Source organism: Anser brachyrhynchus (assembly GCF_964034855.1).
Source record: "Anser brachyrhynchus genome assembly, chromosome: 3".
Classification (NCBI taxonomy): Eukaryota; Metazoa; Chordata; class Aves; order Anseriformes; family Anatidae; genus Anser; species Anser brachyrhynchus.
The window spans coordinates 45,723,874-45,736,891 of record NC_137696.1 but is presented as its reverse complement, the minus strand read 5'-3'; the positions used below and the strand labels follow the sequence as shown (position 1 = coordinate 45,736,891).

At 38.5% G+C, this 13,018-nt stretch overlaps 1 protein-coding gene across 3 annotated transcripts in view; it reads right to left on the bottom strand.

Moving 5' to 3' along the window:
- The window catches only part of NID1 (nidogen 1), a 61,550-nt gene that overhangs the window by 47,012 nt on the left and 1,520 nt on the right, over window positions 1-13,018 (bottom strand). For all 3 annotated transcript variants that reach the window (XR_013949693.1, XM_080588296.1, XM_080588295.1), the window contains exons 2-9: window positions 9,506-9,805; window positions 8,129-8,358; window positions 7,099-7,523; window positions 5,918-6,067; window positions 4,409-4,660; window positions 3,133-3,333; window positions 1,275-1,520; window positions 213-356 (exon numbers count right to left, since the gene is read on the bottom strand). Coding sequence is in view for 2 of the 3 variants with exons in the window: in XM_080588296.1 (XP_080444422.1) it covers window positions 213-356; window positions 1,275-1,520; window positions 3,133-3,333; window positions 4,409-4,660; window positions 5,918-6,067; window positions 7,099-7,523; window positions 8,129-8,358; window positions 9,506-9,805 (1,948 nt within the window). In the remaining variant the exon portion in view is untranslated. The remainder of the gene's footprint in view (window positions 1-212; window positions 357-1,274; window positions 1,521-3,132; window positions 3,334-4,408; window positions 4,661-5,917; window positions 6,068-7,098; window positions 7,524-8,128; window positions 8,359-9,505; window positions 9,806-13,018) is intronic.

Below are 13,018 nucleotides of genomic sequence, written 5' to 3'. Positions count from 1 at the left end.
TGACTCTCCAAGACAGTGAATTAATTAATCACTTAATTACAAAAACTTAATTAATCAGATTGTTCAGTTACCCCAACATCCCTCTAACCTATTGTTCCCCAAACCAGCCTCTTAGGTCGATTCATTCTGACCCCTCAAACCAAGGGTCTATACGTCCCAAGCAAACCAAATTCTACGTTAGCTGTCATTTTGAAATGAAAATCTTCTGATACCATAACAAATGTTTCCATCTCCACGGAAGCCAATTGAACATTCACAGAAGAAACGATTTCCAGTTCCTGGACGACATATTGCATTGGTGTCACAATTATGGGTACCCGTGTAGCAAGGATTTCGGTTAATATCAGCAGAACCATCTGACAAGAAAGATCACATTCAGACATAAGAACTCTACCCAAATAATAAGACTCAGGTAAGGCCCAGAAGGAGTTTGCTTTTGGCATACATTAAACAGAAAAAAAAAAAAAGCATGTTTTGCACTAGAAAGGAGACTTGCAGGAGATATGCAGGACGTAATCTCAAATGACAGTAACACCTGTATTCCTTGTAAATTCTGCAAAGGACTGTTGAGGTCTTTTTGTGTGTGTATTATTTTTTAAATGCTTCTTCCAGCCACTAGCCTAGACCCAAAGTGTGATTAACAGCTTGTTTTGTTCATTTAAATTTGCAGAACTTTATTTTTGGAACAAACAAAAGTGAGCATAGTCCTTTCTGTACTTATCTGGCATGCATTTTCAAAATTCTCCTTTGTTTTTTGTTTTTCTTCCTGATATTAGCACATACAAACTAGAACTGTTCTAGAAAGTACATTTCATAGGCTTCCTACCTCACAACTAACGTGCCTTGTTTCAAGATAACCTACGGAAACTATTGTTTTTTTAATGGTAGATCTTAATCCCCTCTTTTGCCCTTTACCCTGACAATACAAAAATATCATTAACAGAAGAACTACGTAGTAGCTACTAAGGAAAAATGACACATCCCATGTATCTAAGCAGCAATAGATTCAAGCTAGTATTTTGGGAGTATTTCAAGGAATTAGACACACACTCCACTGAATTTCAGAAGCAGATAATTACTTAAATATCATTCCCCAAGTAAAACACAAACTTTCAACAGTCCCATTTCTATTCTTAATTGATGAGCCCAGATCTGGCGACTAATGCAACTAATTTAATTCATTAATGCCCAGCTAATGCAGGCTAAAAGAACATAAAAGCATGCTTTTAATTACTCACAATAGAGGGAAAAAAAGATTTCTAATTCATACATACCGCTGATTGGGCCGATGGAATTACTCATAGCGTATCGCAGAATTTGCTCATCTCTGTTATACAGGACAAATACACTGTCCACTGAGAGCTGCTGAGTAGCAGAAGTAGCATGTAACGACTCATCATGAATGCATTCATCAAAGGAGATGGTCTGTCGCCACTGATAGGCACCTGTGTATGTGGAAGCAACCCCATCCCTTTCTGGCTCTGTCACTGTGTACTCTCGGGTGGATGAGGAAGTGATCACTGCAAAATGGCAACAAGAACATGGATCAGAACAGAAATCAAAAATGCTGCGCCCAATTAGCATCTGAACACATTCTCATGCAAAGGAATAGGTACTGGATGAGGTTTGTTCTGTTCTCAGTGCAGCATTCAGGGACAAGACACATAATTTGTCTTGATGTAATTAAAAATTGAAATTTACTTTGTGGGCTGCCAGGTAATGAAAAGAAAAATTAACTCGGGAAACTCAGAAGTTTCTTTAGATGAAACTGCATAATGGATCTGTAAGCCGAGAAGGAGAAGAGCCTCATCACCAGCACCAAACTACACCCACTTTAAGTTCATTGCCATCTACTGGTCTTGGATTTTGAGTCCTGAAGATGACATGTCTGAGAGCCCTTGTACACTCCACAGCAGTTTTCCATATTGTGAAAAAATCTGACCATTATTCTTCAAAGCAGATCTAGGCTTGCAGATCCTCCCACCTACAGAAAGTTCCTTTGAATTCCACTAGTCTTCAAACGGACAGCAGTATATCAATCCATTTACAACAGTTGGCAAAAGCTGGGTTTCTGCTGTTTAAATAATGGTCCATCAGATATGCCATAGGACAGCGGAAGGACACCTATTCGGTTGCTGGTAAATCAAACCCAGCCTGAAGGATGCCTCCTCCCAGGCAAAGCAGCAAGAGGGGCTCAGCACTGGATACCAAAGCCAGGCACCAGCAGACATAGCGCAGCGATGATGCAACTATACCACTTTCAGCTATCTCTAGCAATCAAAGTGTGCCAAGTACCATCAGAGCAAAGTGCTGTCTCTCTAATAATTAGATGCACTTGGGTTTAGGTACCACTTGCTGCTTCCCCTTTACTGCTCTTTTGATGGCGGGGTTGTCTGGCTGGAAGGAACATTACAACCTCGCTTTGTTTTTGCTGGGTTGAGACATCCATAATAAAGAAAGGATTATCCCATTGTAAATGGTGAAATGAATGGATCTCTTACCAAATCTCAGAGTCTTAGATCAGGAAGTAAGAGAAGTACTGAAGAGACAACGGAGAAAACTGCTAAGGGAATTACGAGCATCCTAACTTTCTGGTCAGTTGTTTAAATTCAGCTCAAATAATACTGACCAATGCTTGTTACTAACAGAAGGCATGGTCATTGAAGTGCAGCTTAGCCCACACATACTGGTAAATTACTGGTTTGCATGGTCTCATTAGACAAGAACAAAGCCCATTTAATGACAACATTACTACAAATAGGTCTACAAATAGGTATACCAGTTTGGCTCCTACTGGAGAGCTGTGGACCCTACAAAAAGCTTTGCAATTTGTACGACTGTCATTGGCAGTATAAAAATAAGACCGATAAAAAAATGGAACATCAGCACAAACAACAGTTGAAAGTTAAACTCGTTTTTTTTTCAATAAAAATATGAGAAATATTTGCAATGTCCCACTCAAAATCCACCTTCTTTGGGACCCATTCCTAAGAAGCAAAAAGCAGCTTTCTGTAAATAAATGTCATAAGCACACCCTTTAAGAAGGTAATAAAATCATGTTTTTCAGGTTGTCTTACTCTCCACGATGAGAAATGTGCACTTATATATCATTTCCTTCTTAGGAAAACTTACCAGAACTAGAAGTGTGATAGAGTTCAGTGTATGGTTCAATATGAACTGATGCACCAGAGGGGATCTCAGGTATTCTGCCCTCCATTTCTGTGCTGATAGTAAGGTGACCGTGCTCATCAATTCCACTGAATTTCTGCTTTATAACCAGCTTCTCATTGTTGCCAAGAAAAGTAACTTCTGTTTGCCGTGTAAACTCGCCACCTATAGAAACAGTATTAGTTAAACCACTTTGCACTGGTTTCTGAATCCTTCTATTCACCATAACCACTTGTACCAGATAATAAAAATAACTATTTTCTGCAAGCAAGCTTTGATGTGGCACAATTACTAATGTTTTGGGTCCCTACAGAAATAACTTCCAGAGGTATATTTATAACTGAAACTCTCACTTCATAAACACAGAACATGCTAAACTGCAAGTAATCCTGATGAAGCAGTTTTTTTTTTTAAAAAAGGAGAATGAAAATCAACCAAATATGTTCAGACAAAACTAAAAATATTCAGTCTTATCCAATCAGTTAAAGTAGTATATGAGTTGTACATTTTAGAGAATATATCCATTAGGAACACAGTCAGTTAAAAATAAAATCCCACTCATCTGTTTCTAAATCAAAACCAAGTGAAATGTATGTTGTAAATTCTGGAACAAACTTAAAGTACACAATATAAAAAAAAATCCCCAAATAATAAGTTAAGTTCATAGTGCAGGGCTGTAAAGGATAAAATTTAAAAAAGAAACACATGTTCTTCAAGAACAGATTGGACCTACAGCTTGAGTTCATGTGCACAAACAAGTAGATAAGGCCCTGGACACTTATGAAAAGCTGTAATTGTGAGCTGGGGTTTCCTTCAAGTAAGTTAGCAAAATCATTTGCCTCTCATGTAGCATTTGCTTCCATTAAGAAATTCAGACCTTCACTAGGTCAGATTTCCATTGTGTTTTGCTTCATTGGCACAATCAAGCAATTAATATATTATACTTCACATAGATGTAGGGGCAGGTGTTTTTTTTCTGCAGCTCTTTACACTTTAGTACCAAAAATGAGATACTTTTTAATAATCTTTTTCTTGTACAGGAACTGGCCAATCCATTCTTCTCCAAGAGACTTACATGCTTGCGAACAAGTTGTAAAATAAAAAGCCCAATATCTAAACAATAAGTTTATAAAGCAATCAGCTTTCAGCTGAGAATAAATGGATTTTCATCCTATATTCCTTCTAGATACACATTTCTTAACTCAAGACGGAGGAATAAATATTTTAATTTAAAAGTTACCAGTAACGCTGAATCCATTTTTATATCCTTGCTGTTCCACAGCAAACATCCATCCTATTATACCTCCAATAGAGGCAAGAGGCAATAAAGAATACCCCAAGGTCTCCGGGATTGTGCTGATAGCAGTGTAGGCACGTCCTTGGTTCATCACAACGTAGGAGTGGAGATCAGTGTTCTCAAATGTAACTGGCACAGGGTTATTTCCCACAAAGATTCTTCCTTTGACTTTCCCATTGACTCTCTGAGGGGAACCTGGCAAATCAATGCAAGGCATCAGAAGAAAATGACAGTTCTCAAATACTCTGCAAGGAATGTGTTCAGAGCATGCACTATGTTCAAAGATGTTAGTGTCAAAATGAATGACAAACAAATGCTCACTGAATTCAAATGACAGGAAACTGCACAGAAGCAGTATGTCAGTTTGCTTACATGTGTATTGTCATTATACAGATTACTAAACAGCCAAAATTGCCGAAAGAGATGCCCTTTACCCTCATTAACAATTTTTCCTCCAAGGACTACTCCACAAACAGACTCTGCTCTTGCACTATCTCTGACAGTAAGTGGCACTTCACTTTTTCACTTGAATATGACACTTCATATCAATTTCTAGTGAAAGTAAATTTGCTCATTCCATGCCACCTAGAAGGCTGACACCCGTAGGTTTTCAGAGTAATCTGACTACTGACCTTTAGAGAAAATTTGTTTTGAGACTGTTTTACAGAAGTAGTTACTTTGGTTTACTACTTTTATTCTGTATACAGTATCCTAAATACACTCAAATTTAAGTTGAATTACCATCAGATGTTTTTTTTTTTCTTCCCTCTGGAAAACTCAGTTGTATGAACTGGAAGCTGAGCAGTAGGTTTTACTTTCTTGCCTTATACAACACAAAGTTTGCAGTCAGCTATTTCAGTTATTGACATGCATCTATACCCTGAGTCAAGTCACTATGAGGATTACAAGTGTGTACATAAGAAATTCCTTTATGGATCCTACACAGGAACAAAGTTTAAATGGGTATCTAACAAAAATCTGGCAGATTAGCCCCTTAGTAAAGGAGCTTAAGAATCAGACAAAGAGGAGCCATGCTCTTCACTTTGATGATCAGAGTTAATTTGTTCATCCCCTTTATACTGTCCATTTCTGGAGTGGGGATCAAATCAGGTTATGAAACTCTGGAACTTGACAGCTACTTCTAGCAATAACACTGGATGCTGTGCTATCTATTAAATTGTGTCAGTTACATAAGAAATTGCTAGAAAGTCATCTTAAAAATGCATAATTCATATACTTAACTATCTAAAATTATTTGCTCCATTTAGAAACAAACAAAAACACATTTTAGAAAGCATAGCTCACTTAAAATACCTTTTAAATTGTCTCTAGTGGTAAGCTTTTCAGGAAACATTTAACCACGTCTTTTTTTAACTTTTCAAAACAGGTCACCTCATTCAAGCATGCCACATGCAATTGCTTCATATGCACCCAATTTTCAAAAAAAGTTACCTTCTGCTACACATTGTCTGCCGTTTCCTTTGTAACCAGCAATACAACTGCAACAAAATCCATTGGGGTAATCTTTGCAAATAGCATGAACAGAGCACTGGTGGCGATTGTTAGCACAGGTCTGTTGGACATCTGTGTGGTAGCGGAACACTGCAGAAAGTAAGACCAGACACTTACTTTTTTTGTAATTACTATAGTATTCACATGCCCCTGGTTCAGTTTCAGAGCACTACTACACTCATTTAATCAGGGGTTTTCTTCACATTTTGTCTTCAAGGAAAACAATCAATTATAATTCATTTTTTTTGCTAACGTTGGAATATGTAAGTTACAGTCCACTGTTTTCCAGAAAACATCAGGGTTTCACATGCTTAGTTCTACTGAATTCACTGGATCTACGCAGTTAAGCTGTCTTGGTGAAACTAAACACAATATTTTACCTGCCGTTGCTTCCAAACCAAAGGAAAAGTGAACCTTTCCAACCTCAGAACAAAATATCAGTACAATACCTAGGAGCATGCACCACACACACACACTAATCCTAGTTGGTTGAACCTATTATTTCACAGAGAAATGCTCACATCTGCTTCTTGAAACAACATCTGGGTAGTCAGTCACACTGTTTTGAATTTTCTATAAACAACTCCTCAGAAGTTAGAATTGCAAATACTAGCCTTGTAAAACTTGAGCCAATATTTTTAGCCAATGATCTTTACAGCAGTCATTATTCCCAACCTTTATTAAATCACCTGTATTCAAGTAACACATCCAGGAAAGGAAAAAAAAGCAACCAGGTTTCAATAGAACCCATCATAAGATCTTTACCAGGAACAGCTGCTTAATGAAGCTAATAAATTCAGATCATATCTTTAAAAACAGTCCTGGACAAAAGACATGGAGAAATCAGTTCCATAAATTATGGGTCAACTTTAGGAATACCACTAGCCTTATGGGAAGCTTTCCTTAGGAGAGATTCCAGTTCCCCAGACACTGTAAACTTGCTCTCCTGTAAGCCTGACCACAGGATTAGTTCACCAGACTGGCAGGATGGGATTCTGAGGTGACATCCAGGGTTAACTGCCTCAACGAGCAATGCAAACTTCTTAAAAGTGCCCAGATCTTCTGAATGCTTTTACAGCCTATCCAACTTAGCAGGAACCAAGCTGTACAAAAGACCTTACCGATACCAGTTTCATCAAATTCTTCCACATCTATGACCTGGGGTTCCTGCGGTGGGAACTGCTGGGCCGGGAACTGGCGAGGTGGAGCTTTTGCTGTTGGGAAATCTTGATGACTGTAAAAAGACTCAGTTGAAGGTGTTCCTGTTATATCTTGGTATGACGTTACCAAGTCTTCCGCAGCTAACTGAGGAACGCTATACGTCACGTGCTGATCCTCTTCTATACTGTCCATACTGCTGGTGACATACTGTTGTCTTATTTCAGTGGAGCCATAGTCTGACATAAATGGTTTTGAGGTCATCTCCTGGTCTTGTTCACTGGACTCTACGCTCTCCAGAACATTGCTGATCTTGGCAGGCACAATACTGTCAGACGAGCTACCAATCTCAAACACCCAGACTCCTTTCTTCCCAGCATTGCTGCTTCTATCAAAGAGAAGTGTATGCCAAATCAGAATGGTCAAGTGCAAGTTGTGGTATTTTTATGCTACACAAAATGTAGTACTTCACTAAGAAATATCAAGACAAACTGTTCGATTACGTAATCAACATAGTACTGCACAAGTACAGTTTATTCAGCTACAAAATTCCACTGACAATTTGGATAGCACTTTTTCACCACATTCAGAGCTCTCTTCTTGACTCCAAAGAGGTGGAAACAGAAGGACATATTTGAGTCACAAAGGTCTCGCTAACACTTGTTAGAACTTTCTAACCTACTCCCTTTCCTTCTTGTTCACTTTTTTTTAATCCCCCCAAAAAGACTGCCCATGAAAGAGTATAAAAAGTTAGTCTTAAGTGGTCCTATCTTCAGAAGAGCTAAGTAAACAGCAGCTCCTAGCAGGGACAACAGAATTCTATGAACTTTTGAAAATTACACCAACGTCCTTATATTCTTCAAGAGAATGAATATTTATCCGTGGCAGACTTTGCGATTTTTTAAACGCAACTTATTTCTCATTGACTCATGCTACAATTAAGAAAAATGTGGAAATCCAGCAGGTTTTCTTGAGAAGTTTAAAAAAGCATACTTGTGCAAGTTTCTAATGCTGTCTTCATCATTAGCGATGATATTGTAGGATCCCGGCTTTTCCCAGAAGTAGTAGTTTGTGGAGGCTTGGCTAAAGCCAACCATAGCAGGAATCTTCCCATCATCATTCTTGGAGTATGTACTATAGAACTGCAAACTGTCTTCTGGGTAAAGGAAAATAGCATAGGAACTGGAATCGGATGAGGCTAAAACAGCCTGGAATGTGTTTCTCTGTGGGGAAAAAAAATAAAACAGACAATAGAATGACTTTTTTCTTTTTAAACACAAAGTCAAAATCTGAATTTCCATAACACATAATGAATGCATCATGTATTACTAGGAAAAAAAATCAGTATTATGCAAACTTATGTTTTGCTCAGGCAGTTTTACATTTGGCATGCATAAATATTAAACAGAAAGAGGAAAGTTAAATCATTAAGGAAGTAGCCATCTCCTTAAAATAAAAGGCAATGGGCTAGACTAAATAAAAAGATGTAGAAAAGTGGCATGAGTATATTTGTAAACAGAATATTTAAAGAAGAGTTCAATTTGCATGTTGCTGCAAATGTCTGTTGCTGTGGGAACACTCCTACACACTGTAGGAACCGTCATTACAGTACCTCAGACATCAGCTGTTCATTGATATAACAGTGCAGAATCATTACTGTGAAAACAATGGTTGCGTCAAGCTAGGTGCAAGAAATTAATCTTTGACAAAAGAAGACCTGCTAAATTGTGGTAATGTTCTCAGCTTCATACATTGCCGAGCAGGCTCATCAATTAGGATAATTACAATGCATGAAGTTACAAACATCAGAAATCTTCACAAGATAGTACCTAACAGGACTTAAAAAGCAAAAAGAAAAGGGAAATGGATTGCAAATAATACAAAAAGTAACCTCTAACTGCTTCTTCATTCAATACTTGCTACAAAGTATGGGCTTTTTGTTAATGCAAGGTCAACTCTCTGAACTGGATTCACAGTCTGAAGTTCTTATTAGTCCTTATCAGATTTTAGATAGTTTGATATCAAATTGACTTAGTAGTCTGTTGAACAATTCAAGCCAAATGGATTGTATTCCACAGCTGGAGGGCAGGACATGTACAACTATTTCAGTTATTAACGCATCACACTTAACATTTGGTATGGGAATGTCAGGGAATACAAAGAAATCAGCTACTAAGGTTCAAGCATTTTTCTCTGAATGAATAACACTAAAATTAAAAAATCTGGTAAAAATTGTGCAAACTCCTCCTTTGCTACAGCCTTTTCAACACAAGAACGCAAGGAATTCAAGCCTTCAAAAAAACAGGTTACGGTGTTACACATCAACTGAACGTGTGTCCAACTTGTCTCAAAGCTCTGATTAACATTCACCTTTTCTTCCAAAGTAGGATCTTCTCCAGGTCCCTGGTAAGGAGCCACAAGCTTCCAGGTAACAATAACAACACTGCTGGGTTCGAAAGTGGTCTCAGGAAACCCCCTTTTGATGTAGTCTGATGCAAGTTTCAAGACCTCTGAGGATGAATCTTCTCTGTAATACACATTTCCACGTCCATCTGTTGTATCCAGATCAGCCATAAAGGGAGCAATAGCCCCAAAACTGACAGGGAATTGACCGAGATATTTTTCCTCATTTGAGGGTTCATTCACTGCGATAATCCCATTAGTGGCAACCTAATAAAAAGTAGAAATTGTAAGATGAATACTGTTCATATGCCTGTCTCCCACACTTATGTGCTCTAGATCACAATATTTTCATTGCATTTCTAAAAGAAATTGAGTCAGAAGTCAGCCTTGTATTTGTAAAGCAATGAAATTTTGCAAGCTTCCTTTCTAAAAAACAGGTGTACTTTACAGATTGACCGACCTTTTTCCCCTAGAAAAAAGGGATTTTAGCCATTTACATTTCAGATCCTTATTGCCTCTTCTAACAGACATCCACATCCAGCACATTTCACAAGTTCCCAAGTCTTTCTCAGACCAAGACCTAGTGCAACCCCACTGCGAGCCTGTCACGCGTTGTGCGCAGACCCTCACTGACGACCAAAAGCTCGTCTCCTTTTTAGCTGTCACTCTTGCAGAGCAGCTTTACAACAGCATTACCAGGGATGGTAAAGATGAAGCCAACTGTTACGTTTTTGTTAAGCAGTGAGCTAGACTCTTACCTGGATGCATATCTACTAGCTCAGTGAGAGGTAGCTGGTCAGTGAGGTGATGACTTGCAGGCAACCACCTCTGCCTCTGGCCATGTTTCCAGACGTGTATGGCACTGTGTGAATCAGCCACGAATTTCCAAGTGCTTGACTCCCCAGCAAGAGGGCACGCCAGACTGCCTGCAGGCAGCCAGGCACTTCCAAGCCCACAGCTGCTGGCACGCATGCCAATGGCTCACAAAGGGGCAGAGGTCCCAAAACTGGCACCACGAGCCATGCAACTACACCAGCTGCCTCTCAAACCTTTATCTCGCTTCCAGGGATTCCTACGTGTCCAAGAAGAACAAGCCACCACTGGGTCTCCTCACATGGTCAAGACATACACAGCACTACACAATCTTTATGAAGGCTTGGAAGAGTGTCCAGATGGCCACAGTGACCCAGACCTCAGGGCCATCTAGCCCAGCAGGCTGTGCCCCCCCGCTGTACCTGCATTACAATACCTTTGGGTTCAGCAGAACACAAAGCACGCTCTTCTCCAGCCAACCTCCGTCCACGTGCAGCTCAAGGGATTCCCTGTGGTTAGACTGTTTACTCATCCTCAGTGGATCTCCTTCAAGTATTTGTTAAGTCTTCCTTTCGACATCTCTAAACTTTATCCATACACAAAATCCTTTAAAAAGCAATCCCTGACTCATACCCTGAGGTCTCTCCTGTTTTTGTTTTTCAGTCTGGCTCCCCACTTCATTTTATGGTCCCTAGTTTTTGTACGGGGACATATGGTCAAATCCTACCCAATCTCTCCCCTAGTTTAATTTCTCCTCCAGAATGAAGACCCCTAGCCTAATCTGCTTGCTAAGACATTTTTGCAAGGAGACGCACTCCATCTTTAAAGTACGAATTTAGAGTCGAGTCAAAGTATTTCTCTTCCCTCTTGCTTATGGCTTTTGCACACAAGCGTTCCTACTCCCACTCTAAATCATCTTGTGAGAGATGACTTGTATTCAAAATATTTCAAACAAATTCCATGCTCTTCGTCAGATTGGGTGTGTGCAGACTTTAAGCCTGCCTGGTCCCCCATGTATGGCAGAGATTAAAATACCAACGTGAGAAAATACGATCAGAACTAGGTAATATTACAGAACAAATTAGTGGCTAGAAGAAATGACCTAACATTTGGTCTTTCCCTTGTCATCCATTGGGGGATATGCATCTGACTACTCATTTTATATCTTCCTAAGACTTAAATGCAACAAGTAATTTAATTAAGGGGATGCAGAAATGCCAGCCATTTTCATTCTATGTTTATAGTTTATAAATGAGATGGTTCAGTTATAAATGTTCAGGGACTGTTTGGTTGCTAGTACTCTATCACCACGAAAACATTTGCAGGCTATTAAGTGAAAATAAATACACCAGCTGAGCATTTTGTGAAGAGATTTTAGTGTAGAGAAAGAACATCCATCGTTACTAAAAATGCTTTTCGTTTTCAGATTTAACGATACAGTTATATCTACACAGATAGCAAGTATCATGATTTAACTTTACCCTGTTCCTTTTAATCTCACACTGACAGCTTAAAGTATAAATCCCAAAATACAGAGAAGTAACTCAGAGTAAGCACTGGGTTTCATTAAAGCATCGTTCCTGTCAAATGGGAAAGGAAAAGAAGAAAAGCATCAGGTGGGCGTTGTCTAAAGACCAGCTGTACTGTACATCTTTCCTTTTAGGGTATAATTCTATTTAAATTGACAGGAACTAACACGGATGTATTTTTAGCATGTCCAACTCCTGGATTACACACATAGCTAACATACATTCATAGTCTGTCACAGAACAAATCACACACACTCTGTTATGGTCCTATCTTGAAAAACTAAGTGAGGAGAAGGAGCTAAAAAGTAACTAAGTACTTCTACTGACAGAAAAAAAATATAATACAAAAAAAGTTTCAGGCAAATGAAGTATTTTTTTTTCCCTGGCCAGTTGCCAGGCATTTTAAGGACATGAATATTTCTGAAGAAAAAAAGAGTTTAACAATCGAATTTATTTGTATAACAAAGTGCCTGTAGACCTACAACATCACAGCTTTCTAATATAAAGATGAAAGATTATTAATTTAGTAAGTTAATAAAATTACCAGTTACATCGTGCCAATCTTGAGTTAACGGACTCTGATTCTTCCCCCAGTGGAAGATATCTCCACTCCTCTAGCTTTTCCACATCAGTGAGCTCTAGTGTAAACTGAAAAAGTCTTCACAGAAGTGTGTCACTAAAACAAATAGATCAGTATGGGCTACTGACAGGATCCAATGTTATAAACCTGGCACAGGAAAACACTTTATTCTCCTTGAATATGTCTTCTGAAGATTATTGTATGTGAGAATCTAATGTTTCAATTTGTATTGAGTAAAAGTTCTCTCTCCTGGCTATGAAAAGAAAAAGTTTTGTTGCTAGGGATTTTATGACAAGTTGATAATAAAGACTCATTCCTCACAAGTCCTTGCCTTCCCATTTGTATGTAGACCTGATTCAAACAACTCAGCTTCCCAGTGACTGGAAAAATAGTGAAAAACCCACATGAATTTTCAACTGATTGATGATGAAACTTGCAAAAATCATGTGCTCAAAAATTAGGATAAGCTTATCACATACATTTATAAACTTGGTAATATTTACTATCCGCTAGAAATATCTGAGTAAATTCTGCTTACCAAATAACATCATAAAGCTT